General features: G+C 37.4%; 1 protein-coding gene and 1 pseudogene across 5 annotated transcripts in view; both read right to left on the reverse strand.

The window, feature by feature from the left end:
* Positions 1-27,672, reverse strand: part of Heph (hephaestin) — a 109,710-nt gene that overhangs the window by 16,404 nt on the left and 65,634 nt on the right. For all 5 annotated transcript variants that reach the window (XM_085838107.1, XM_085838106.1, XM_085838108.1 and 2 more), the window contains exons 14-16: positions 22,305-22,518; positions 20,515-20,654; positions 19,633-19,764 (exon numbers count right to left, since the gene is read on the reverse strand). In XM_085838107.1, coding sequence (XP_085694233.1) covers positions 19,633-19,764; positions 20,515-20,654; positions 22,305-22,518 — 486 coding nt within the window. The remainder of the gene's footprint in view (positions 1-19,632; positions 19,765-20,514; positions 20,655-22,304; positions 22,519-27,672) is intronic.
* LOC110287019 (60 kDa heat shock protein, mitochondrial pseudogene) lies at positions 1,929-10,571 on the reverse strand (annotated as a pseudogene).

A 27,672-nucleotide genomic window follows, 5' to 3' on the forward strand; every position in this document is an offset into this window, starting at 1 on the left:
TGACCTTCTATAGCAACTTTATTGAGGTATGATTTACATGCCATACAATTCACTCATATCTAACTACTCAAATTTAATTATTATGTATTTATAGACAGAATTATTACATTGTAGCCCATAAACATTCAATTAAAATATATGACAAAATAATAAAATATTGCACCTCAAAATGACATGCTTTCACATAATTCTGTAACAACTACCATGCTCTATTTTAGAACAACTCATTGCAATCAATAAATTGCCATACTCTTGTCACACTTTAATCTACTCACTACCGCAATGCAACCACACACTTGTTTTCTATCTCCTTCTGAACATTTCATACAAGATGAATCATACGTTTTAATGTCTTTTCTTTTACTACATTATTTCATTTTTATGACACTTTCATGGTCTATCCATGTGGCAGCATACTCAGTTGCGTTTTATTGTGAAAGTATATGACATTTTATAGATATATTACAATTTATTCATCAATTCATCATTTGGTAGATACTTGGGCATTTCTACTTTGAGAGAAATATGAATAAAACTGACTTTAAGGACTGCAGTTTTAGCTCAGTGATAAAGCACTTTCCTACAATGTATAAAGCCCCTGATTTAATCCTCAGAACCATAAAAATGATGCTATTAATTATCATACAGGTTTTTGCATGAAGTTACATATTCATTTACCTTGGGTATACAACTTAAGATGGAATTATTGAATTATACAGTATGCCAATTTTTAACAATTGGAGGAATTGGCAAACTGATTTCCAAAGCAGTGGAATCATCAAACATCATTATGTAGAGATAATCATCATTATGTAGAGAATACCTTCTCAATATTCTCATAAAAGTAGTAATATTTTTTCTTGATTTTGTTTTAGTAAAGGAGAGCTGTTACTATATTGAAATTCTGGTTTGTTGTTCTCTGATGTCTAATGATGTTGAGAATTTTCTCTGGCATTTACTGGTATTCTTAAATACTTTTGTGGGAGAAGTATTTATTTAAATTATGTGTTCTTTCTAAATTCTATTTGTTTTTTAATACAATAATAAAGACCTCTCACAATTTAACAAAACAAAACAAACTACCCAATTAACATGAGCAAAACTTTGAACGATTCACGAAAGATAATACAAGACTAAATAAGAACCTAATAAGTGTTATCATCATCAGCTATCAGGAATATGAAAGTCAAAAATCACAAATCATAATGACTTTATTTAGCTTAATGGTACAATTTTCCTTAACATGCATATAGATCATGGGTTTGACATCACCATCACTAAGTAATCACAGTATTTATTATATCACTGGTCTTATACGATTTAATAACTTCAAGTAATTCTCATGTTCACTAAAGCTGAAAACCACTAAATGATATAGCATCTTGAAATGTACCTCCTCTCGTCCACTGTTGAGCAGTGGATGCACAGTTGATGAAAGCTGCTGCTGAAATACCTTGTGGATTGTAGCTTTTTTGTTTTTTTTAACTTTAAACAAAATTTTATTACACAAAGGTTGTCACATAATTGGATATTTCTCTACTTTTTACACAATTATTTTCACTCTCAACAGAAGGGCTGCTTCTGACCATTTCATCTGGTGACAGAACGACAGCTCTGACAGTAACTGACCAGTAGAAATGCATCAGTGATTTAAGCTGAAGGCAGGACACTGGTACATGGCTCTCATACCCAGGAATGTACAAATGTCTTTATTCAAAACACAAAATAAATTATCTGTAAGCATGAACAATGACAGCAGTAAACCATTCTATATTGTCAATGGAAACCAGTAACTGATGATTACAGTGGTCAGCCAGCCTTCTCTTCAGTCATTTTCTTCAGGTGACTTCTATGAAGTTATCCGTGAGGAATCTGCCTTGAGCTTCCTGTCACAGTTCACTGATAAGGGCAAAGCACTATTCCAGGAATTAGAACATGTCACTTCCCATAAGCCCTCACATCCCACCCACGGGGCCCATTCCAGGGTTCTTCTCTTCTTTAGGAATTTCTGTCACTACAGCTTTGGCTGTAGATAGAAAGGAGGCCACCCCAGCATCATCCAGAAAAACAGTTGGTACAAGCTTTGTTGGATTGATGATTGATTCCCTTTTTCCTCAATGCTCACAAAATCTCTGAGTATAGCATCATAAGCAACAGCTGAGGAACTCTGAAGAATGTTCTCAACTAGCTGAGGAACTCTGAAGAATGTCCTCAACCATCAAAGGTCCTTTAACACCTGCATTCTTAGCAATCGTCATTGCAAAAATTTTGAATGCAGCACGGGAGCCCTCTGCCTCAGGAGCAGGGAGCACCATCTTGGTTCCGAGACTCCGCCGAACTTAGGAACTTAGTCTGTACAGGTGAGAGTGTGCACCACAGAAGCTGACAGCTTCTGTGACCTGCCAAAGCAACACAGCATCTGAGAAAGGTCCTGTTTTGGGCCTTCTTCTTCGGCCAGGAGGAGGTCCAAACACCAGATATCTGTGCACCTTCCCTGTAAGAGGAGAGCTTGCCAGCAGAGAGTGCTCTAACCACTGAAACTCAGAGGAAAGAGCCTGTCTCCCAGGTCTGCTGATAGACAGTAATCACAATCACCAGAAGAACAATCTCTAAACAGAGACAACTATAACAACTAACTCCAGAGATTACCAGATGGCGAAAGGTAAACGTAATAATCTTACTAACAGAAACCAAGACCACTCACCATCATCAGAACCCAGCACTCCCACTTCACCCAGTCCAGGGCCGAAAAGCTAGACTTGGATTAAAAAGCATATCTCATGATGATGGTAGAGGACATCAAGAAGGACTTTAATAACTCACTTAAAGAAATACAGGAGAAAAGCACCGGGGTAGCTAGGGCGCAGGGTCGGCTGACACTCAGCAGCTACCCACAACACCCACCACAGGATCTTAAGACTTCTGGTGAGTGGAACACAGCTTCTGCTCCAATCCAATTGCGCGCGGGACCTGAGACTGCATTAGTTAGGGAAGCAGAAACCGGCCTGAGTAGGGCCACAGGCCTCATCCGGCCGAATCAGCACCGGGGTAGCTAGAGCACAGGGTCGGCTGACACCCGCCAGCTACCCACGACCCCGCCACAGGATTTTGAGACTGCTGGTGAGTGGAACAGAGCTTCTGCTCCAGTCCAATCACGCTGGACCTGAGACTGCTCTGGTTGGGGAGAGAGAAATCCGGCCTACATAGGGCCACAAGCCTCTTCCGGTCAGAAAAGCACCGGGGTAGTTAGGGCGCAGGGTCGGCTGACACTCGCCAGCTACCCACGACCCCCGCCACTGGATTTTGAGACTGCTGGTGAGTGGAACACAGCTTCTGCTCCAATCTTTAAACAGTGACAACGACAACAACTAACCCCAGAGATTACCAGATGGCGAAAGGTAAACGTAATAATCTTACTAACAGAAACCAAGACCACTCACCATCATCAGAACCCAGCACTCCCACTTCGCCCAGTCCAGGGCCCCCCAACACACCGGAAAAGCTAGACACGGATCTAAAAGCATATCTCCTGATGATGGTAGAGGACTTCAAGAAGGACTTTAATAACACACTTAAAGAAATACAAAGGAACACTGGTAAACAGGTAGAAGACAGTAAAGAGGAAGCACAAAAATCCCTTAAAGAATTGCAGGAGAACACTGCTAAAGAGTTACAAATCATTAAAGAAAAACAGGATAACCTAATCAAACAGGTAGAAGTCCTTAATGAAAAACAGGAAAACACATCCAAACAGATGATGGAAATGAACAAAACCATACTAGACCTAAAAATGGAAGTAGACACAATAAAGAAAACCCAAAATGAGGCAACACTGGAGATAGAAACCCTAGGAAGAAATCTGGAAACATAGATACGAGCATCAGCAACACAATACAAGAGATGGAAGAGAGAATCTCAGGTGCAGAAGACTCCATAGAGAACATCGGCACAACAATCAAGGAAAATGTAAAATGCAAAAAGTTCCTAACTCAAAACATCCAAGAAATACAGGACACAATGAGAAGACCAAACCTACGGATAATAGGAGTGGATGAGAATGAAGATTTTCAACTCAAAGGACCAGCAAACATCTTCAACAAAATTATAGAAGAAAACTTCCCAAATCTAAAGAAAGAGATGCCCATGAATATACAAGAAGCCTACAGAACTCCAAATAGACTGGACCAGAAAAGAAACACCTCCCGACACATAATAATCAGAACAACAAATGCTCTAAATAAAGATAGAATACTAAAAGCAGTAAGAGAAAAAGGCCAAGTAACATATAAAGGCAAGCCTATCAGAATTACACCAGATTTTTCACCAGAGACTATGAAAGCCAGAAGATCCTGGACGGATGTTATACAGACACTAAAAGAACACAAATTCCAGCCCAGGCTACTATACCCAGCCAAACTCTCAATTAACATAGATGGAGAAACCAAAGTATTCCACGACAAAACCAAATTCACACATTATCTCTCCACGAATCCAGCCCTTCAAAGGATAATAACAGAAAAAAACCAATACAAGGACAGGAACCATGCCCTAGAAACAACAAGAAGGTAATCCCTCAACAAACCTAAAAGAAGACAGCCACAAGAACAGAATGCCAACTTTAACAACAAAAATAACAGGAAACAACAATTACTTTTCCTTAATATCTCTTAATATCAATGGACTCAACTCCCCGATAAAAAGACATAGACTAACAAATTGGCTACACAAACAAGACCCAACATTTTGCTGCTTGCAGGAAACTCATCTCAGAGAAAAAGATAGACACTACCTCAGAATGAAAGGCTAGAAAACAATTTTCCAAGCAAATGGTATGAAGAAACAAGCTGGAGTAGCCATTCTAATATCTGATAAGATTGACTTCCAACCCAAAGTCATTAAAAAAGACAGGGAGGGACACTTCATACTCATCAAAGGTAAAGTCCTCCAAGAGGAACTATCAATCCTGAATATCTATGCTCCAAATACAAAGGCAGCCACATTCATTAAAGAAACTTTAGTAAATCTCAAAGCACACATTGCACCTCATACAATAATTGTGGGAGACTTCAACACACCACTTTCACCAATGGACAGATCATGGAAACAGAAACTAAACAGGGACACAGAGAAAATAAGAGAAATTATGAATCAAATGGATCTGGCAGATATCTACAGAACATTCTATCCTAAAACAAAAGGATATACCTTCTTCTCAGCACCTCATGGTACCTTCTCCAAAATTGACCACATAATTGGTCACATAACAGGCCTCAACAGATACAAAAATATTGAAATTGTCCCATGCATCCTATCAGATCACCATGGACTAAGGCTGATCTTCAATAACAAAATAAATAATAGAAAGCCAACCTTCACGTGGAAACTGAACAACACTCTTCTCAATGATACCTTGGTCAAGGAAGGAATACAGAAAGAAATGAAGGACTTTTTAGAGTTCGATGAAAATGAAGCCACAACATACCCATACTTATGGGACGCAATGAAAGCATTTCTAAGAGGAAAACTCATAGCTCTGAGTGCCTCCAAAAGGAAACTAGAGAGAGAACACATTAGCAGCTTGACAATATACCTAAAAGCACTAGAACAAAAGGAAGCAAATTCACCCAAGAGGAGTAGACGGCAGGAAATAATCAAACTCAGGGGCGAAATCAACCAAGTGGAAACAAGAAAAACTATTCAAAGAATCAACCAATCAAGGAGCTGGTTCTTTGAGAAAATCAACAAGATAGATAATCCCTTAGCCAGACTCACTAGAGGGCACAGGGAAAGCATCCTAATTAACAAAATCAGAAATGAAAAAGGAGACATAACAACAGATCCTGAAGACATCCAAAACACCATCAGATCCTTCTACCAAAGGCTATAATCAACAAAACTGGAGAACCTGGATGAAATGGAGAAGCTCCTAGACAGATACCAGGTACCAAAGTTGAATCAAGATCAGGTTAATGATCTAAACAGCCCTATATCCCCCAAAGAAATAGAAGCAGTCATTAATAGTCTCCCAACTAAAAAAAAGCCCTGGACCAGATGGGTTTAGTGCAGAGTCCTATCAGACCTTCAAAGAAGATCTAATCCCAGTTCTTCACAAACTATTCCACAAAATAGAAACAGAAGGTACTCTACCCAACTCATTCTATGAAGCCACAATTACTCTGATACCTAAACCACAAAAAGACCCAACAAAGATAGAAAACTTCAGACCAATATCCCTTATGAATATTGATGCAAAAATCCTCAATAAAGTTCTTGCTAACCGAATCCAAGAACACATCAAAACAATCATCCATCCTGACCAAGTAGGTTTCATACCAGGGATGTAGGGATGGTTCAATATATGGAAATTCATCAACGTAATCCAGTATATAAACAAACTCAAAGACAAAAACCACATGGTCATCTCGTTAGATGCGGAAAAAGCATTTGACAAGATCCAACACCCATTCATGATAAAAGTCTTTGAAAGATCAGGAATTCAAGGCCCATACCTAAACATGATAAAAGCAATCTACAGCAAACCAGTAGCCAACATCAAAGTAAATGGTGAGAAGCTTGAAGCAATCCCTCTAAAATCAGGGACTAGACAAGGCTGTCCACTTTCTCCATACCTATTCAACATTGTACTTGAAGTCCTAGCCAGAGCAATTCGACAACAAAAGGAGATCAAAGGGATACAAATTGGAAAAGATGAAGTCAAAATATCACTCTTTGCAGATGATATGATAGTATATATAAGTGACCCTGAAAATTCCACCAGAGAACTCCTAAACCTGATAAACAGCTTCGGTGAAGTAGCTGGATATAAAATTAACTCAAACAAATCAATGGCCTTTCTCTACACAAAGAATAAACAGGCTGAGAAAGAAATTAGGGAAACAACACCCTTCTCATTAGTCACAAATAATATAAAATATCTTGGCGTGACTCTAACTAAGGAAGTGAAAGATCTGTATAATAAAAACATCAAGTCTATTAAGAAAGAAATTAAAGAAGATCTCAGAAGATGGAAAGATCTCCCATGCTCATGGATTGGCAGGATCAACATTGTAAAAATGGCTATCTTGCCAAAAGCAATCTACAGATTCAATGCAGTCCCCATCAAAATTCCAAATCAATTCTTCAACGAAGTAGAAAGTGCAATCTGCAAATTCATCTGGAATAACAAAAAACCTATGATAGCAAAAACTCTTCTCAAGGATTAAAAGAACCTCTGGTGGAATCACCATGCCGGACCTAAAGCTCTACTACAGAGCAATTGTGATAAAAACTGCGTGGTACTGGTATAGTGACAGACAAATAGACCAATGGAATAGAATTGAAGACCCAGAAATGAACCCACACACCTATGGTCACTTGATCTTTGACAAGGCGCTAAAACCATCCAGTGGAAGAAAGACAGCATTTTCAACAAATGGTGCTGGCACAACTGGTTGTTATGTAGAAGAATGCAAATCGATCCATTCCTATCTCCTTGTACTAAGGTCAAATCTAAGTGGATCAAGGAACTTCACATAAAACCAGAGACACTGAAACTTATAGAGGAGAAAGTGGGGAAAAGCCTTGAAGATATGGGCACAGGGGAAAAATTCTTGAATAGAACAGCAATGGCTTGTGCTGTAAGATCGAGAATTGACAAGTGGGACATCATGAAACTGCAAAGCTTCTGCAAGGCAAAAGAGACCATCAATAAGACAAAAAAACCACCAACAGATTGGGAAAGGATCTTTACCTATCCTAAATCAGATAAAGGACTACTATCCAATATATATAAAGAACTCAAGAGGGTGGACTTCAGAAAATCAAATAACCCCATTAAAAAATGGGGCTCAGAACTGAACAAAGAATTCTCACCTGAGGAATACCGAATGTCAGAGAAGCACCTGAAAAAAATGTTCAACATCCTTAATCATCAGGGAAATGCAAATCAAAACAACCCTGAGATTCCACCTCACACCAGTCAGAATGGCTAAGATCAAAAATTCAGGTGACAGCAGATGCTGGCGAGGATGTGGAGAAAGAGGAACACTCCTCCATTGTTGGTGGGATTGCAAGCTTGTACAACCACTCTGGAAATCAGTCTGGCGGTTCCTCAGAAAATTGGACATAGTACTACCGGAGGATCCAGCAATACCTCTCCTGGGCATATATCCAGAAGATGTCCCAACCGGTAAAAAGGACACATGCTCCACTATGTTCATAGCAGCCTTATTTATAATAGCCAGAACCTGGAAAGAACCCAGATGCCCCTCAACAGAGGAATGGATACAGAAAATGTGGTACATTTACACAATGGGGTACTACTCAGCTATTAAAAAGAATGTATTTATGAAATTCCTAGCCAAATGGATGGACCTGGAGGGCATCATCTTGAGTGAGGTAACACAGTCACAAAGGAACTCACACAATATGTATTCACTGATAAGTGGATATTAGCCCAAAACTTAGGATACCCAAGATATAAGATATAATTTGCTAAACGCATGAAACTCAAGAAGAATGAAGACCAAAGTGTGGACACTATGCCCCTCCTTAGAATTGGGAACAAAACACCCATGGAAGGAGTTACAGAGACAAAGTTTGGAGCTGAGATTAAAGGATGGACCATCTAGAGACTGGCACATCCAGGGATCCATCCCATAATCAGCTTCCAAACACTGACACCATTGCATACACTAGCAAGATTTTGCTGAAAGCACCCAGGTATAGCTGTCTCTTGTGAGACTATGCCGGGGCCTAGCAAACACAGAAGGGGATGCTCACAGTCAGCTATTGGATGTATCACAGGGCTCCCAATGGAGAAGCTAGAGAAAGTACCCAAGGAGTTAAAGGGATCTGCAACCCTATGGGTGGAACAACATGATGAACTAACCAGTACCCCGGAGCTCTTGTCTCTAGCTGCATATGTATCGAAAGATGGCCTAGTCGGCCATCACTGGAAAGAGAGGCCCATTGGACTTGCAAACTTTATATGCCCCAGTACAGGGGAATGCCAGTGCCAGGGGAATGGGAATGGGTGGGTAGGGAAGTGGGGGTGGGGGTATGGGGGATTTTTGGGACAGCATTGGAAATATAATTGAGGAAAATACGTAATAAAAAATTTATAAAAAAAATTTTGAATGCCCTTTAATAATTTCTATATGTACTTTTTGATCTTCATTAGCTGCCTTTAATGAATTTAATGAATCCAAGGCTGACATGCACTGAACTACTAGAACAATAACTTCTTTAACTAAAGCTCTGGTAGCATTTTGAGCACCAGTAACTCTGTCTTTCTTCTCATTCACTTCAATATCACTTGTCCCTTCAACCTTCAACACAGCTTCTCCATCTGAAAATTTAGCAATCACTCATTCAGCTTTCCCTTTTTTATAATCACTAGTTGTGATATATAATTCCCCAGTGATTTCTTGCATCCATTTTTTTCAATTTGAACTTTGTCAACTTTTCCTTTCAAAAGCGTGGCATCATCTTTGGTGACAATGATCTCTCCAACTTTTCCTAAGTCATGGGTTTTAACATCTTCAAGATTTAGATTCAATACCTCTTCTTTAAACACTGCACCAGCAGTAGCCATATCTGGAAGCTGGCTCTTTTTATTGTCCCCAAATCCTGGAGCTTTGACTGTTAACAATCTTTTAATCTGTTCAAAACCAGTGTGCTTACAGTTTCTGCATCAACATCTTCAGCAATTATGATCAAGGACTTTTGATAAGCATTGGAATTTCAAGAGCAGGTACAATGGACTGGACATTTTTTTGTTGTTGTTGTTCAACAGAACATAGGCATCTTGGAATTCACATTTTGACCTCTTGATATGTTAATAAAATACGGGGAAATATATCTTCTGTCAAACTTCATGCTTTCAATAACTTCTAATTAATCACTCAGGATTTTTCTATTCTTCACTGTGATGACACCCTTTCTTCCAACCTTTTTCGTTGCATCAGAAATGATGTTTTCAATGTCTTTGTTTCCATTTTCAGAAATTGTAGCAATATGAGCAATTTCTTCAGGGGTTGTTAAAGATCTAGCCTGTATTTTAAGTTCAGCAATTACAGCATCAACAGCCAACATCATACTTCTCTGAATTTCCACTGGATTAGCCCCTTTACTGACATCCTAAAAGCCCACCTTGGCAATAGACACTGCCAGAACACTAATAATGACAGTGCCATCCCCAGCCTCTTTGTTTGTGTTATTGGCAAAGTCCTGGACAAATTGAGCCAAGGTATTTTTGTATTTATCATTTAAATCAATTTACTTTGCAACAGTCTTGCAATAGTATCCCCATCTTTTGTTAATTTGGGATTTCCCCAACTCTATTCAATGATCACAGTTCTTCCCCTTGGCTCCACTTTAACAGCTATAGCATCTGCTAAAAGGTCTACACCTTGAAGCATTAAGGCTTAAGCATCCACTCCAAATTTTACATTGTTGGCATAAGCCCCAGTGAGATGAGGATCCAGTGCCCAGAACACTGATCTCATCTGGCTAAGGGACTGTGGGTAGTTGAAGCATTTCTGTGAAGAAGTGGTGACAAGTGAGAGCATATTGCAGCTTTTAAAGATGTGTTCAGAGACTCACCTATGTCCCCAGTGCTATTTAATTTTGTAGTTCCATATCCTGTTCTCCTTGGTGAACAACTCCAAACTTTTACCACATACTTCAAGTCTGACCTGTTCTGTACCTCACTCCTGACCTGTTCTGTACCTCACTACCAAAGTCTCATTTTAAGTCAGATAATTGAATTGCTGAATGCTTGTATAGCACACTGAGTTACTGACACTTCTAAAAGAAACCTTTGTAGATATGAAGTGAAGGTTGGTCACAGACAGATGTTAAAATAGCTTTCCAAATGTCACACATCGGACTGAAATTTGAACTTATTAAGCCCAACTCTAGAATTCTGCTCTTACTGCCTGGATTAGTAACTGTTCTTGTCCCTGTGACAAAATATCTAATATAAACAACTTAAAGGAAGAGATGTTTATCTTGAGTCATGGTTTGAGTACATCATGATGGGCAGGAAATAATAGAGCAAGCAGCTCCCAATATAGAGGTCAGGAAGTAGAGTGGTAATAACTAGACATTTGGTGCTTTACTCAGAAGTGCAGTACATAAGATATTGCTGTCTACATACAGAATAGATCTTCTTCCTGCCTCAAATTTTCTCTGGAAATGCTATCGCAGACATACCTAAAGAAGGGTTTCACAAATTCCTACAACCTCTTCAGTTCAATTAAAGTGAGAACCAAAATTAATTTTCACATGACCACTCTGAAGGCTGTTATATTGTTATATCTGTTATACTGTCATTATCAATTCTAGTAACATATTTGCATTCACATCTATGAGTCGCTCCAGTCTCAGATGGAGAGGTTTTCTTTGTATGACTTAAGATTACATCTTTCATTAGAGTTCTTAATACCATTTTTCTTGTGTATTTCCAGATGTAGATTCACCCGCCCACCTGGATCTTTAACTTCTCTGCTCATCTATCTCCCCACATACACCATGTTCAATTCTCTCCTTGCTTCTGTGGTTCCCTGAAACTGGTGCCTTTCTAAGCCTAATCTGACTTCCTCTACAAGTAAGAATTTTACAGTTCTGCCAACATTTACTGTCTCATTTTCCTCACTTCCTTCTCACTACTTCATCCTTACTCTATTATTGATTCAAATGTGTCCCTTCCAAAATATTATATATTGAAGTCTTCACCCCTATTAGCTCAGAATCTGACCTCATTTAGAAACATGGTCAAATTAGAAAGAAGGAAATCAGTTTTAAATGAGGTTAGTAGGGCGGGTCTCCATTACCTATGAACTTTACAAGGAGAACTTTAAGTGCAGAGACACACATAAAAAGAAAATGGCCTGAAGGTAGAATGCTTTGGTTGGTTGTTCGTTTGTTTTTGTCAGTTTGATACAAGCTAGAGTTATCTGCAAAAAAGAACGTCAGTTAAGAAACTGCTTCCATTATTAGTATAGGCAAGTCTACAGGGCTTTCTTAACTAAGAATTAATGATGGATAGCCAGCTCAATGTGAGTTGCCCTGTTTCTGGACAGACGATCCTGGGTTCTATAAGAAAGCATGCTGAGCAAGCCATAAGAAGCAAGTTAGTAAACAGCCTCCCTTCATGGTCTCTACTTTAGTTGCTGCCTCCAGGTTCGTGACTTGCTCGAATTCTTGCCCTGACTTCCTTTGATGATGAACTGTGATATGGAACTGTAAGCTGAAAGAACCTTTTCCTCCCCAAGTTGATTTGGCATTGGACTGTATTAAAGCAATAGAAACCTAAAACAGAAATTGGTATCAGGTTCATGGGATATTGCTGTGATAGACCTGACCATACTATTTTGAAGAGTATTGTAGATGGACGTTGGAACTTTGAGCTAGGAACACCAATGATTGAGTGATCAAAGCTTAATTGGGCTTGTGGGAGCTTGACTGATAGAAGTGCTGAAAGAGATGCGGATGATGGAAGACTGGCTTGTGCAGTTTCAGAAGGAAATGAAGACTCTACCAGGGCTATTTATGGGATATTTTATATTAAGAAACCTTGATTCTGGTCAGCTAGACCTGAAGGCAGGTCATAGTCTCTTGTGATTAACAAGAGATTAGCACTACTGAAATCAAACATTTGCTTTACTGAGACAATGGATGCTGGTTCCCTGTGGCTGGGAAATAAGCCATGGTTAAGAAGAGACCAGCATCATTTAGGAGAAATCTTCTGGGAATATTTCCTCAGGATCAAAACGCAGAAGATGTGATCCAGGGTGACCAAGGTTGTATTCATGCTGGCCGCTGAAATTGGTAATGTGTAAGAGTTAGGTGGTCCTGGATTTGAAGGCCTAAAGGGGTAATAGAGAGCCTCTGAGGGTTGTCAATATTGTCAGAGATGAGAGTCTCTGAGGAGAAGTCAGGAGAGGCCACTGGTGAAGATTCATCCTCAGTTGCAGTGGAGACCCAAGAATGAGACACCAGGAATATGGGATGGCCATCAAGACTAGCAGCAGCTGTGGAGTGGAGCTAGGCTGAATTTATGAAAAAAGCTGATTATGCTGCAAATGGCAGAGCAGGATGATTGGAACATTGCAGGTCTTTAGGAGCCCAAAAGATTGTGATCTTGTCCCAGATATCAATCACTGAACTGTTCACAATATTGTATTTTGATTCTGTTTTGGTCTGATCATGACTGTGCCCTTGTTCTTCCCTCTTGGAGTAAGAAAATAAATAACTTATATTTTATTGTATAGAATCCCATACATGAGCAATTTTAGGCTTTATCTACTTGGTAGGTACGAGGTCCTGGATGGTATAAGAAATAGAGATGAGCAAGCCAGAAAGTAGTGTTCTCTGCATCAGTTCTTGACCCTAGATTGCTGCACTGATTTTCCTTAGTGGCCTGAGAGTTCTAAGATCAAACAATCCCTTCTATTTCCAAATTGCTTTTGCTCATGGTCTTTAATACAACAAAACTTAGAAAACAAGGAAAATACACCCATTTACAACCCAAGAAGACTGACTCCTGAAATAAATAAATAAATAAAACAAGACAAAACAAAACAAACAAACAAACAAACAAACAAACAAACAAAAACACTTCCATCACAGCCCTTAAGGAAACAAGTGGTGGCACATGCCTTAAATCCCAGCACTTTGGAGGCAGAGTTGGGCAGATCTCTGTGATCTACAGAGAGAGAGAGAGTTACAGGACAGCCAAGGCTACACAAGAAACTCTGTCTCTAAAAACCGATAAACAAAACAAAACAAAAATGAGGTAATCTCCTAGTTCTTTAATGTAGAGCTCAATTTTCCAAGAACTTAAGACAATGAAATATCTGTTGTTGGCATCATTTGAGATATTTCCTAGGGCCACCCTGAGAAAATTAATACAACCTCTTGCAACTTCCATATGATAAAAATGAGTAGATAGTTTGGATTCAGGTATGTCCAACCCATGGCCCACAAGCTACATGGTGCCCTGGGATAGCTCTGAATGCATACTAACAGGAAAAAAAATCATGAAGTTGCAAGGTCAAAAGTTGGGAGCTACCTGAGACCTTTTATTGATTTTGTCTGACATTGTGCTTCAAAGCTTTTAGCCAAACTACTACAGTAATACACAATAACTCTTAAATAAGGAAATGTTTCACACCCTGATGGAATCTACAGAAACTACCTCAGATTGTAAACATTTCTAATTACAAAATGAGGAAAGCTTTTATTTTTTAATCCAAACAACAACAACAAAAAATCCCCAATGCATGGTGTCTTATGCAAAATTATGCCTTAAAAAAAAGCAACAGGATTTCTCAAAAAACAAAAACAAAACCAAAAACAAACAAACAAAAAAAAAACTGCTAAATCTTCCGGTAATAGTGAATCAGATAAAATCCCAGATAACTCAAAAGAATGATATTAAGTATGTTCAAAGAAATCACAGTGCATACAAACACCTGAATAAATTCTAAAAGAAAAGAGTGAATGAAACAAGGAAGCCACTAATTAATATGAAAGTTGAATTCAATAAAAATATAGATATACTGAAAAATCAGAAATACTAGAAATACAAATAAGAAAAACAAAAACTATCATAGTAAATAAACCTAAAATATATAAGGGCTTGAGAGAAAGAAAGAAAGAATAGTAAGGGGGAAAGAAAGGTAGAGCAAAGAAAGGTGGAGAGAATGACAAGGAAGTAAGAACAATTGACATCTATGGGTCATTAGGAAAAGATGGAATCTATTGATCATGGGCCTAGAGGGAGGAAAAAATCATGCTACAGATTTAGAAAAAACTGTCAGTAAAGCCACCTCAAACATTTCTCAGACATAGGTAAATGGATGCTGCTCCAGATGTAGGAAAACATCTAGTCAAAAAGAACAGAGAAGTACCTACCTATATCATATTACAGTCAAAACATTATAGATGTATATGTGTTTTATTAGAAATAATAATAAACAGAAACAGCAAGTTATATGTAAAGTCAGTATCATCAAAACAACAGATTTATGAAAAAAATTTAAAAGCAAACAGGGCTTAGAATAATGTATTTCAAGTTATGAAAGTCAAGAGCTGCCAATCTAGACTATTATACCCAAAGCTAATCTGTCATGACTGGGCAAGAAAGTAAAACTTTTCATGACAAACAAAGCAATAAGGGAATTCAGACCACTGAACCAGCTCTACAGAAAGAAACCTTTGGACTCACTGTGCACATTTAGAAGGCTACAGGAAATCATAAACCATGATAGAATAACACATAAGAAAGTGAACACTAGAAAAACATCCCAAGCTATAAAATCAACAAAATAAAAGACATTAGTACATATATCTTAATAATCATTCTGAATATGAATGGCATCAATTTCTCAATAAGAAGACACAGACTATTAGTGAAGCAATTTCAGCATGTGTGCGTATGTTGTGTGTGTTGTGTGTATGTATGTATGCACACATATGCACTAAAATATGAAAATCTTCAAGTTACTACCAAATGATTCCTGGTCATAATTCTGCAAGGAAGTACTTCATTACTAAAACACATGTGAATCACATCAAGGGTCAGAACAATGCAGATTATGCTTTGCCTAATGGAAGAAGATGAAAATGTGTATAAGAATCAATTCTCAAAGTACAAAAAGAACATATAACTCCAGACATGATGGAGTGATGTATGAGAAAGTAAGAGAATATACAATGCAGCCTATGAAAAACAGCCCTAGAGAGATAAACAAGAAGTAGTAGAATCCTCCCAAAATATCAGTTGTCCAGTAGAAAGATAGGGTAGCTCACCAAGAAACAAAGTCTCTCAGAGCTCAGGAATAGGGTACTAAGAGCAAAACCTAATGCAATTTTCTATGAAGATTTTCTTTTCGTAAAAAATATTCTCCAAGAAGGTAAAAGTCAAACAAATATAGACACAGGGTTAAACAATGTCTATTTCTTTGTCACCTCTAAGAAACAAAACACATCTTCATGAAAACACATATTATCTTAGAGGCAAACTCTGGAAAAGGAGTTTCACACTGAATTAAACTAGGAAACAATAAAATGTTAATGTTCTAATGTATGACAAAGTAGAATGCATATTAAAATAAGTCAGGCTAGGTTTGATTCCACACACTTTTAACCCCATTACTGCTGAGGGAGATGCAGGCAGATATCTGTGACTTTGAGGCTCTGGTCTACACACTACTGGGCTACTTAGGGCTGTATCATGTGACCATGTGAAACAACAACAAAAAGCCTCATTAATTAGAAGAAAGTTAATTCATACTGGTTAAGGGAACATCTGATCAACAAAACAATTTTAAATACATATACAAAGAACATTTGTGCACTCAATACTATAAAACAAACTTAAATAATATAAAGTCACAGATCAGCTACAGCAGAAAAAAACTAAGTCACTTTATTATCCCCACTTTTAACTTCCTACAACCTCCTCTGGTATCTGTCATTACCTGCATAAACATAATGCAAACAGGGAGGAGACAAGTCAGAGAGACAGAGGAAGAGATGCAGAGAGATACACTTATGTGTAAATAAAAACAATTCTTTAAAACTATTCTCAGTAAAATGCTGATCTCACAAATGCATCAAAAGATCACACATCCACACATCTTGTTCATGTTAGCATCCATACAGAGATCCAGAGATAGTTCAACACATATAAATTAATAATTATATATCATCACATGAATGGATTCAAGGACAGAAATTATATGATCATTTGTATAGATACAAAACCACTTTTGACAAAGCACAACATCGCTGCATTATAAATGTTCTGAAGAGATCAAGAATAGAAGGAACATATCTCAGCATAGTAAAAGATATTAAATATAAGAAGCAGTAGCCTACTATGATAGGTTTGAATGAGAAGGAGAATGGACCACATAGGCTCATATATTCAAATACTTGGTCCCCAGCTGATAGAACTATTTGAGAGGATTAGGAAGTGTGGACTTGTTGGAAGAATTTAAAAGCCTATGCCATACCAAGTTAGCTCTCTCTCTCTCTCTCTCTCTCTCTCTCTCTCTCTCTCTCTCTCTCTCTCTCTCTCTCTCTCTCTCTCTCTGCCTCCTACTTATAGATAAAAGTTTCTGATGCTCAGGAACCATACCTGCCTCCCATCACTGAAAAAGCAGAAGTAGTTGCATTTCTGTGAGTTTGAAGCCAACTTGGTTTATATGCTAAATTCCAGGCCAATAAGGGCTACATAGTGAGGCTTTCTTTCAAAGAAAACAAAACAAACAAACAAATGAAGAAGTGAAAAACCTCTATGTTAAAAATTTTATAACACTAAAGAAAGAATTAAAGCAAGACACTATGAGATGAAATATCTCCCATGGTTATGGAAAAATTAATATTGTGCAACTGGTTATAGTACTCAGAGTAATCTACAAATACAATATGATCCCCATAGAATTCCAATGGTGTACTTCACACAATTAAAAATAATTTTAAAATTCATGTGAAAGCATACATACAAAATACTAAAAATAAACACCTTGGATAGCCAAAGCAATCCTGAGCAGAAAGAATAATCCTTGGTTTCATGTTAAACTGCACAGACAAAGATAAAAAAAAATAGCATCGTGCTGGCATAAAGCAGAAACACAAATCCATAGGATAGAGAACACAGCTATAAGCCCATGTAGAAATAACCACCAGATATCTAACATTAATTTCAAAAATATACATTTTAGAGAAACCTCTTCAAAAAAGATTGCTAGTAAAACTGGATAGCCATATGCACTTGAATTCACTCCAAAAGCCAACCCCAAATTAACCTATGACTTAACCCTGAACTGGTGAAATCATTAAGCGGAATAGCATAGAAAACACCTCAAGGCAGAGGTATATGAAAGGACTTCCAAAATTAGATTACCTTTTTTCAGTAAATGATGCTGACAAATGGCAAACAAAACCTCATACAATTCAAAAGCACTGCACAGTTTCCAGTTAATGAGTGAAAAGACGGAGTATAGAATGGAAGAAAATCTGTTAGATAAATATCTGACAAGAATATTATGTAGAATATAAAAAAAAGAATTTAGAAAAGTAAACTGTAAGATATCAAACAATTCAATTAATAAATGAACTAGTAAACAGTTCTCATCTGCAATACAAAGAGCAATCATATAAAAACTATTCAAACTCACTACTGATCAAAGACATAGAACTTATAACTCCAGTGATATTCCATCTCATCCCAGTCCCAGACAGCAGTCAGTAAGAAAACAGAAAAGGAACCCTTACACACTTCTGGTAGCAAAGAAATGTAGTCTGGTTGCTATGGAAATCAGTATGGGGTTCTTCAAGAAAATCTCTCCTGGGTATTTACAAGTCAACAAACATACCACAAATATCCTTGGGCATCAATGTTTTATCACAGCATTATTCTCAGTAGCAAAGATATGGAACTAACCTGTTTCTAACTGAAGGACGGATAAATAAAATGTGGCATATATAAACAAGGAATCCTTTTCAGCCATAAGGAAGGACAAAGTTGTGTAATTTTTCAGGAAAATGCATGAAACTGGAGAAAATCATTTTAATCAAATTAAGTCAGAAACACAAATATCATACACTTTCATCCATTTAATCATACTTAGATTTTATTGAGATGCATAAAAACATGTATGTATATATGACCTAAAAGTATAAGTAAAACTGTCCTGAAGAACAAATGAGTGGAAGGATAAAATGCAAGAGTGAGGGTATATTGGCAGGGAAATATGCTCAATGTGCAGTATATACTTCCATGACATTGTCTTTACAAAACACTGTGTTATATGTAATATATAAACATAGCAAGAATTTGAAAAAATAATTAAAAATAAAATTTAAAAACTTATAAAGACAACTAAATAACACCCTACAATGAAAAAAATAACCTTGATGAGATGCTATAAATGACACATTTACAGCCACAGATACCAACATTAAATGGGAGAAAAATATAAAGGTTTAGTTCAGGTATGGTTTGGCCGTCACATAACACCCCAGGTGTTGAGATTTACATCCTATTGTAAAGTAATAAAATGGTTCAAATTCCATCCAGCTACAGCATTTAGAGATGTGATCTTGGGGAAGTTAATTTGCTAGAACACTGGGAAAAGCTTTCTGAAGAGACTAGACAAGTATACACACATTCATTTTCTGTCTCATCAAGTGATGGTTTGTACTGTCTCAAAATTCAAGGTCATTGCTGAATGTGGTTCTCAGACCTTATAATTACAGAACTGTGAGCCAAATAAACACCTCTTATTTGTAAAGTAGACTATCTCTGGTATTTCCTTATAGTAACCAAAAGTTACTTATTAGTACACATAAACAACATAATTTACACTTTAAGGAACTTGGAAAAGAATAAAATGAGATTATCTTGTACATGATGGATTATCAACTGAAATACATGAGCTACTGAAATTACAAAAGAAAACCTTCCTAGAACTCCAATTCACCGGTTAATTGCCTCTACCTTTCATTAAGTGACCTGCCCAGCCCAAGAATGTAATATGTTGAAAGGAATAAACCAGAAGACTAAAGTAAAAGGATTGTAAAGCCTTTGTCTGTTCATTAAGTGCTCCAACTCACCAGGCTCAGCAGCCTGTGGCCCACCAGTGTTAGATTCTAGAACTCCATGGGCATGTATAGAATATGGTCGACTGGCCTTATTCTTGAACACTACAGTCAAGATATCACCAACCTCTCCTCTGATAAGTGGACCTGATAGATACAAAAGAAGCACAAGATTCATTAGTAGGGTAGTGAAATGGGAGTTAATCTTCCCAAGACTTAAAAAAAAAAATTGTACCTAGTACCGTTTTCAGATTCAGAAGTCTTAAAATTGGTATTGCTACCCACAGCATGAGGATACTTCAAGCACAGAAATAGACTTCCCATTATCTCCAATTTTCTCACCCTATTTTTCTCTACATAATAACCAAAGGCTCTAGAGAATCTGAATTTTGCAGAATAGTTGATAGTAAGGGTTGAAATTTTTCCATATTTAGCACATAGAATAGCTGTAATCTCTTCAGAGGTAAGTGGTTCCTGTCTGGTCTAGAATGAAAAAAAAAGCCATTGTATAAAAGCACCATATGGCCATGATTAAATTAATGTATGGGAATAATAGTGCCTCTGTTTATCATTTTGTTTTTTATTTGTTGTAAAAGAATACATAAATTCATAAATTCTCCTGCCTCTGGAATCATAAAATCTACTACCTTCAGAGGATCCAAGTATCAAAGGTATAGAAAATTGAAACATTTTTGTTCCATGTTACAGCAGAATTCTTATTTCCCTCTTTTCTTTCAGTATTTATATTCATGGCCATTTTATAAAATAGGACGGTACTCTTAATATTTCACATAAAAATTTTGAGAATTAGGGATGGGGAAACCTCTCTGATATGATATAGATGCCCTAGAATCAACCCACTCTTTAGATGCTAGGATATAAGTAGAATTCCCTTACCCAGGATTCCCAAGTGCTCCTCTGGTCCAGACCTTGGCCGAGGTATTCTGAAAGTACCATCAGTGTATTCCCTGAATACAGCTTTCTTATATTTGGAACCCAGGAGCCCATCTTTATTGCTCAGGAAAACATGGCCATAGCTAGAGGAATCCAAAGACTGTTATTAGCATCTGACCTTCAACCTTTATTTTCAGATGTGGGGAAATTAAGGTAAAACTATTCTCATGCCCAATATGAAAGGGAATATATATCTATTCATTATAATGTCAAATTATAATACCATAATTGAAAATAGTAGGTTCCTAAACCTGTGTATATTATTTCCATCATCCTCAATAGATATTTGCAGTTTATTTCCAGTATAACTTACCGAAGATACAGAAACTTGTGGCTTTGATTACAGCCTTAATAGCTTTAGATTTGAAATTATTTTAACAAAAGGATGAGGCACAAAGTTTCAATTGAGCATCAATAGTTGCCATTGGAGATCAAAAATGGGAAGATATAGAAACATACAGATTTCTCATTATCGGATACTTAACAGTTGACAGTAAACATTCCAATAGGTGAGTCTCAAATATATAATCACTAGTCCAGAGTTGACAGGATTATGTACAGAGACAGTGTAGTGCAGAAGGAAAGACAGGACACAGAATGAAGCCTGCTGTTCCTACCCTTCCTTATTCTCTAGTAATGTAATATCAGCGATGCATGCTAGATGAAATCAAGGCTGACAAAAAGAAATTCACATTTCTTAGCTCACCCAGGAAGTTCACATGAAGACTTCAATGAAAACAATCAACTTATAAAGGTCAAGAATTGACAAAAAAGTCACATACTAAAGAAAACTATTGTGAATAATAATAGTTTTAATAATATTAAATTTAATAATACTTTAATAATATTAATAATACCTCAGTTTGTGTTTTCTTCTCCCTCTTTTTAGTAATAGAATCACCTAGGGCGGGGCAGTGGTGGCACATGCCTTTAATCCCAGCACTTGGGAGGCAGAGGCAGGTAGATTTCTAAGTTCGAGGCCAGCCTGGTCTACAGAGTGAGTTTCAGGACAGCCAGCGCTACACAGAGAAACTCTGTCTCGAAAAACCAAAAAAAAAAAAAAAAAAAAAATCACCTAGGTTTTATTGGGACATTTGGATGTTCACATAGATGTTACATTGTCTATGTTTATTTATAGTTACACATATTCATGTGAAAAGCTTGGGAGATACGACATGAGAAAATATAATATATACAACTTCAAAGTCTATCCTTACAGACAATGTTGCTTACCGTACTTGAAAGCTGGGAATAGCCATAACTAAAATGAGCATCTTGATCCCAAAGATGAAAGTAGGAATTGAGGGCAGCATAGTTCACTTGCCAGAACTGGATTCATATGTAAGTAACAGATAAAATTGTATCTTATTTATACTACTCTGTTTTTGGACTTTTTCTGCTTCACAGCTTAGTCTGTACCTTAATAAATGACCTTAAGGCATTTCATTGCTTGAATAAATCGCTATGAACTTTAAATCCTAGTGCAGGTAAGTTTTAGCTAATTAGAAGGGAAGCAATGCTAAGAGGTCAAGAATATAGCAAAGTCTTTTTCTTCAGCTCCATGATAATGAATATAGAAGAAACAAAGTACTGAAATTCAGGATTCCTCCATTCTGATCTCAGTTCTCATCATACTCAGTGAAATTATAAACATGCCTCCTACATTTAGTTTTAGGAAATTCACCCATGAAATGATTTTATGAGCTGTGACCACACCTTTTCTGAAGCCTTACCTGTCCTTCTCAGATGTGTTATGCCATTCCAGTTCCCAGCTTCTATCAGGGCAATAATCCCACTCTATCTCTTCTGCCATGATATAGTAGACTCTTGAAGCTTGGTAGTGTTGGCGTGGGCTGTCTTGATGACTAGAACACTGAGAGACATTATAAATTGCCCTCATCCCTTCCTCTCGGTGGCTGCCTGCTTGGCAGTAGATTTCAAATATGCCTAAAAGATGATCAGAGAGCAAAATCTGAGTCAGAATTCCCATCAGAAGCATGAGGGCATTACTTCCCTTTTCCTAGCCATACTGCAGAGAGCATCTATGAAAACATTTTTGTATACATTAAACTGCATTAAAGCTTATTGAGAATAATGAGGACAGAAGTCCAACTCCAAAGCTACTGGGTTAAAAAAAAGTTAAAGTTTTAGAGGAAAATGAGGAACTCCTCCAGGCTTTCCAAATCCTTAGAAACCTCTATTCTAAGATGGTAGGTAGCCCTAGTTGTTACTTATTAGCTAGGCTTGGAAGGGTTTCTAATTTTCTGAATGTTTCAATTCCACCTTCAATAAATTAAGAATGATGTTGCTTACTTCATTCAGCTGTTTTACAACCAAATATAATATGGCTGACAAAACTGATTATCAAGTCAAAGTTTTTGCTCCAGGAGTCTGGCAAACTGAATTTAATCATTGAACCCACAGTTCACAGATCATAGTTCACAGGAGACCCCACTCCTAAAAGATGTACTTGGATTTCCATATGTGTGTCATACCATACATACAGCCACAATCACCCATATATATTATATACAAATACATAGCCTATAGAAATTAATCCATAAATAGATATATATATATGTATATATGTATATGTGTGTGTATGTGTGTGTATTCAAATACATATCTATTCATATTCATATTCAAATTCATATATTCATATATATACATAATAAATGTTCAGTAAATAAAACTAGACAATCCAGCTTAATAATTATTACTTGATAAAAAGCATTAATCTCTTTTTTCTTATGAAATACTCCAATACACTAATAACAAACAAACCATACAGACTTAGATATTTGAAAGGTATCTATTACTGGCTGATTACATGGATGCTTACATTATTTCAAACTCACTCTCTCTCTCTCTCTCTCTCTCTCTCTCTCTCTCTCTCTCTCTCTCCCCCCAGTCACCTTATATAGTCAAACCTGACCTTGAAGTCATTATGTACCATAAGCTGGGCTCAAATTTGTGATATTCCTGTCTCAGTCTCCATAGTTCTAGGGTTACAAATACCAAAATGCCTTTTTACTGACTCATGAATAAGCTGTTTGTTTTCACTTCAGGATATTTGCAATTGCATAAGACTCTCTGATCAGAATTCATTACATTATCACTTTTCCTCACTATTTAGGGTTCAACTTATATGTCACATTTTTTTCAGAGAATAATTCTCTTGGACTCCTTTAAAATAATGTCATTGTCATTTTATCACAGTACTGCCTTTTGTTTTCTGACCTGTATCAGGACCTGAAGGTATTTATGTATATTATGAATATTCTGAGAGAAAACCTTACGCAGGGTTTCTATGGAAAATCTATGGCAGGCATGATGGTAGATGCCTGCAATCCCAGAACTTGGGATGCAGAGACAACAGAACTGATCATAAGCTCAAAGCAGGTCTAGGAAACATAGATGGTTTCAACACAGCTATATGGCAGAATTGTGTCTCCAACTACAGAAATTCACATGCACAAAAAGATTTTTTCTAAGTTTGATTTACTCCATTATCACAATCTTGAATATAGAAGGTATTCAATTAATAAGGGTTTAGTGACCAAATGCAATCAGCATTTATGATTTATGAGCACTGCACAAAAGCCGAGCCACTAAGATAGCTTAGAAAGGCCTGGCACTTGTTGCCAAGCCTGACAGCCTGAGTTTGCTTGTGGACCTCACATGAGAGAAGGAGAAAGCCAACTCCACAAACTTATCATCTTCCATGCCATGTGAGTGGTGTGGTGTGCAACCACATAAATAAGTTGGTTAAAAAATAGAAAAACAAAAGTTATGTTACAGGTAAGGGCCTGGTGTTTAAAACAAAGTTGGTTGGCCACTTGATGCTATGGAAACAAGAAGAAAGCATTCTGGAAGAGTCATATGACCTTGCATAAATGTCCTTACATCAATCCTACTTTTTAAGCCACTTCTTTTCAACCACCTTCTGTAAAAGTGCAAAGTCTTGTACAGAGTCTTGTACAAAGTATTGCAACTTCATAGTCTTAACACTTCAAGTTATGGTTACAATTAAAATTTCTCCACATGTAAAAATACCATTTACCATACCACATCAAGAAGGGAAAAAATCCATTGGCAACAACCTGCTTTAGTCAAGGTTTTGCTTCTTGATGTCTGTAGTGATCTTTTCACCTGTCTCATTTCACTGTCTAGAAATGGCTATTTATTCTTAAAAGATCAGTCTGAGACTACAGTCTCAGTCTGGTGTCTTCTTTCCTAGAAATGATGCAGTCTGTAAGTTGGGAAGACTTTGCCACAGATCCCTGTGTATTACTATAGTTCTGGGCAGATAGTGTCATCATGAACTTGGTCTATACACTTCTCTTTTCTACTATTAGTTATTACTATTTAAACAATTTTTATTACATAGTTTCTTAATTTACATTTCAAATGCTATCCCAAAAGTCCCCTATACCCTTGCCCTGCCCTGCTCCCCAACCAACCCACTCCCACTTCCTGGCCCTGGCATTCCCCTGTATTGGGGCATATAATCTTTGCAAGACCAAGGGCCTCTCTTCCCAGTGATGGCCAACTAGGCCATCCTCTGCTACATATGCAGCTAGAGACACGAGCTCTGGGGGTACTGGTTAGTTCATATTGCTGTTCCTCCTATAGGGTTACAGACCCCTTCAGCTCCTTGGGTACTTTCTCTAGCTCCTCCACTAGGGGCTCTGTATTCCATCCAATAGATGACTGTGAGCATCCACTTCTGTATTTACCAGGCACTGGCATAGTCTCACAAGAGACAGCTATATCAGGGTCCTGTCAGCAAAAATATTGCTGGCAATATATTATCCATTCTCTCCATACCTATTCAATATAGTGCTTGAAGTCTTAGCTAGAGCAATAAGTAAGATAGCTGAAAAAGATCAAGGGGATGCACATTGAAAAGGAAGAAGCCAAAGTATCTGTATTTGCCAATGATATTACAGTATATGAAAACAACCCCCCAAAACAATTACACCAGGAAACCTAAGTACTTAGATACAAGTTTAACTCATAAAAGTCAGTTTCCCTCTCATATATAAAGTACAAACTGACTGAGAAAGAAATCAGACAAATAATACCTTTTAAAATACCCTCAAATAATATAAAACATTTACATTAATTCTACAAAGAAAGTAAGGTGTATATATAATAAAAACTGTAAGACATTGAAAGAAATTGAAGATATCAGAAGATGGAAAGGTCTTTCACTTTTATGGATATGTAGTATTATTATGGGATAAAAGGGCATCCTATCAAAAGATTCAGTACAATCCTCATCAACATTCAAACACAATTCTTCTCAAATCTTGAAAAGACAATTTTCAGCCTTGAATGTAAACACAGAGAGAGGAGGAGAAGGAGGGAGAGAGAGAAGGGGAGAAGGAGGGAAAGGGATAAGGAGAAGGAGAAGGGGAGGAAGAGGGAGGGGGAGAGGGAGGGGGAGAGGGAGAAGGGGAAGAAGAAGGAGAGGAGATGGAGAGGGAGGGGGAGAGGGAGGGGAGGGGAGGGGGAGGGGAGAGGGAGGGGGAGAGGGAGGGGGAGGGGGAGGGGAGGGGGAGGGGAGGGGGAGGGGGAGGGGGAGGGGAGGGGGAGAGGGAGAGGGAGAGGGAGGGGGAGGGGGAGGGGAGGGGGAGGGGGAGGGGGAGAGGGAGAGGGAGAGGGAGAGGGAGAGGGAGAGGGAAACAGAATAGATAAGACAATCCTGAATAATAATATCACCATCCCAAATTTGAAGTTGTACTAAAGAGGTATAATAATAAAAGCAGCATGGTGTTAGCACAAAACCAGACACATTAATCAATGGAATTGAAGTGATGACCCAGACATAAATCCACACATGTATAGACACCTGATTTTTGATAAAGAAGCCATAAATACACACTGGAAAAAAACAACTTCAGCAAATGGTGCTGGTCAAACTAGATGTCTACATGTAGAAGAATGCAGATACACCCATACTTATCACCCTGCACAAAACTCAACTCTGAACGGATCAAGACTCCAACATAAAACCAAATATTCTAAACCTGATAGAAGAGAAAGTAGAGACAAGTGTTGAATGCACACAAGAGAAGACTTTATGAATGTAACACCATTTACACAGGCCCTAAGATCAACAATTAATAAATGAGACTTCATGAAAGTTTAAAGCTTCTGCATTGCAGAGTGTAGACACCATGATTTGGACAAAGCCGCAGCCTATAAAATGGGAATAGGTTTTTAACCAACTCTCTATCTGATAATGGACTAATATTCAAAATAGCTAAAGAACTCAAAAACCAAGTATCAAGATATTAATCATTTCAAAGATGGGGTAGAGATTTAAACAGAATTCTCAACAAAGAAAATTCAAATAGCTAAGAAGCACTTAAAGAAATGTTAAATAGTCTTAGTCATCAGGGACATGCAAATCAAAACTACTTTGAGACTTCATCTTAAATCCAACAAAATAGCTAAGATCAATAAAACAAATAATAGTTCATGCTGATGAGAATGGAATTAGGAGAGCATTCACACATTCCTGGTGGGAGTACAAACTTGTATAGCCACTATGGAAATCAGTATGGTAATCTCTGGGAAGATGGAAATTGATCTACCTCAAGCTCTAGCAATACCACTTTTAGGCATATCTCCAAGGGCACTTCATCCTAACATAAGGACACTAGCTCAACCATGTCTATAGCTGCTATATTCATAATAACAAGAAACTTAAAACAACCTTTATGCCATTTAACATATAAATGGATAAAGAAAATGTGGTACATTTACACATGGAGTATTATTTAGCATTTAATAAAATGAAGTCATGGAATCTGTAGATATATGGATGCAACTAGAAACAATCATCCTGAGTGTGGGAACCCATACTCAGTAAGACAAATATGGTATGTATTCAAGTACATGTGAATATTAGCTATAAACTCAATGATAAGCTAGCTACAATCCATGGAACTACAGAAGTTAGGTGCAGAGAAAGAGATGCCCATGATCATACAAGAAGCCTACAGAACTCCAAATAGACTGGACCAGAAATTCCTCCCCACACATAATAATCAGAACAACAAATGCACTAAATAAAGATAGAATATTAAA

The sequence above is a fragment of the Mus caroli genome, unplaced genomic scaffold (assembly GCF_978045245.1).
Source record: "Mus caroli unplaced genomic scaffold, Mus_caroli_1 scaffold_5, whole genome shotgun sequence".
Taxonomy (NCBI): domain Eukaryota; kingdom Metazoa; phylum Chordata; class Mammalia; order Rodentia; family Muridae; genus Mus; species Mus caroli.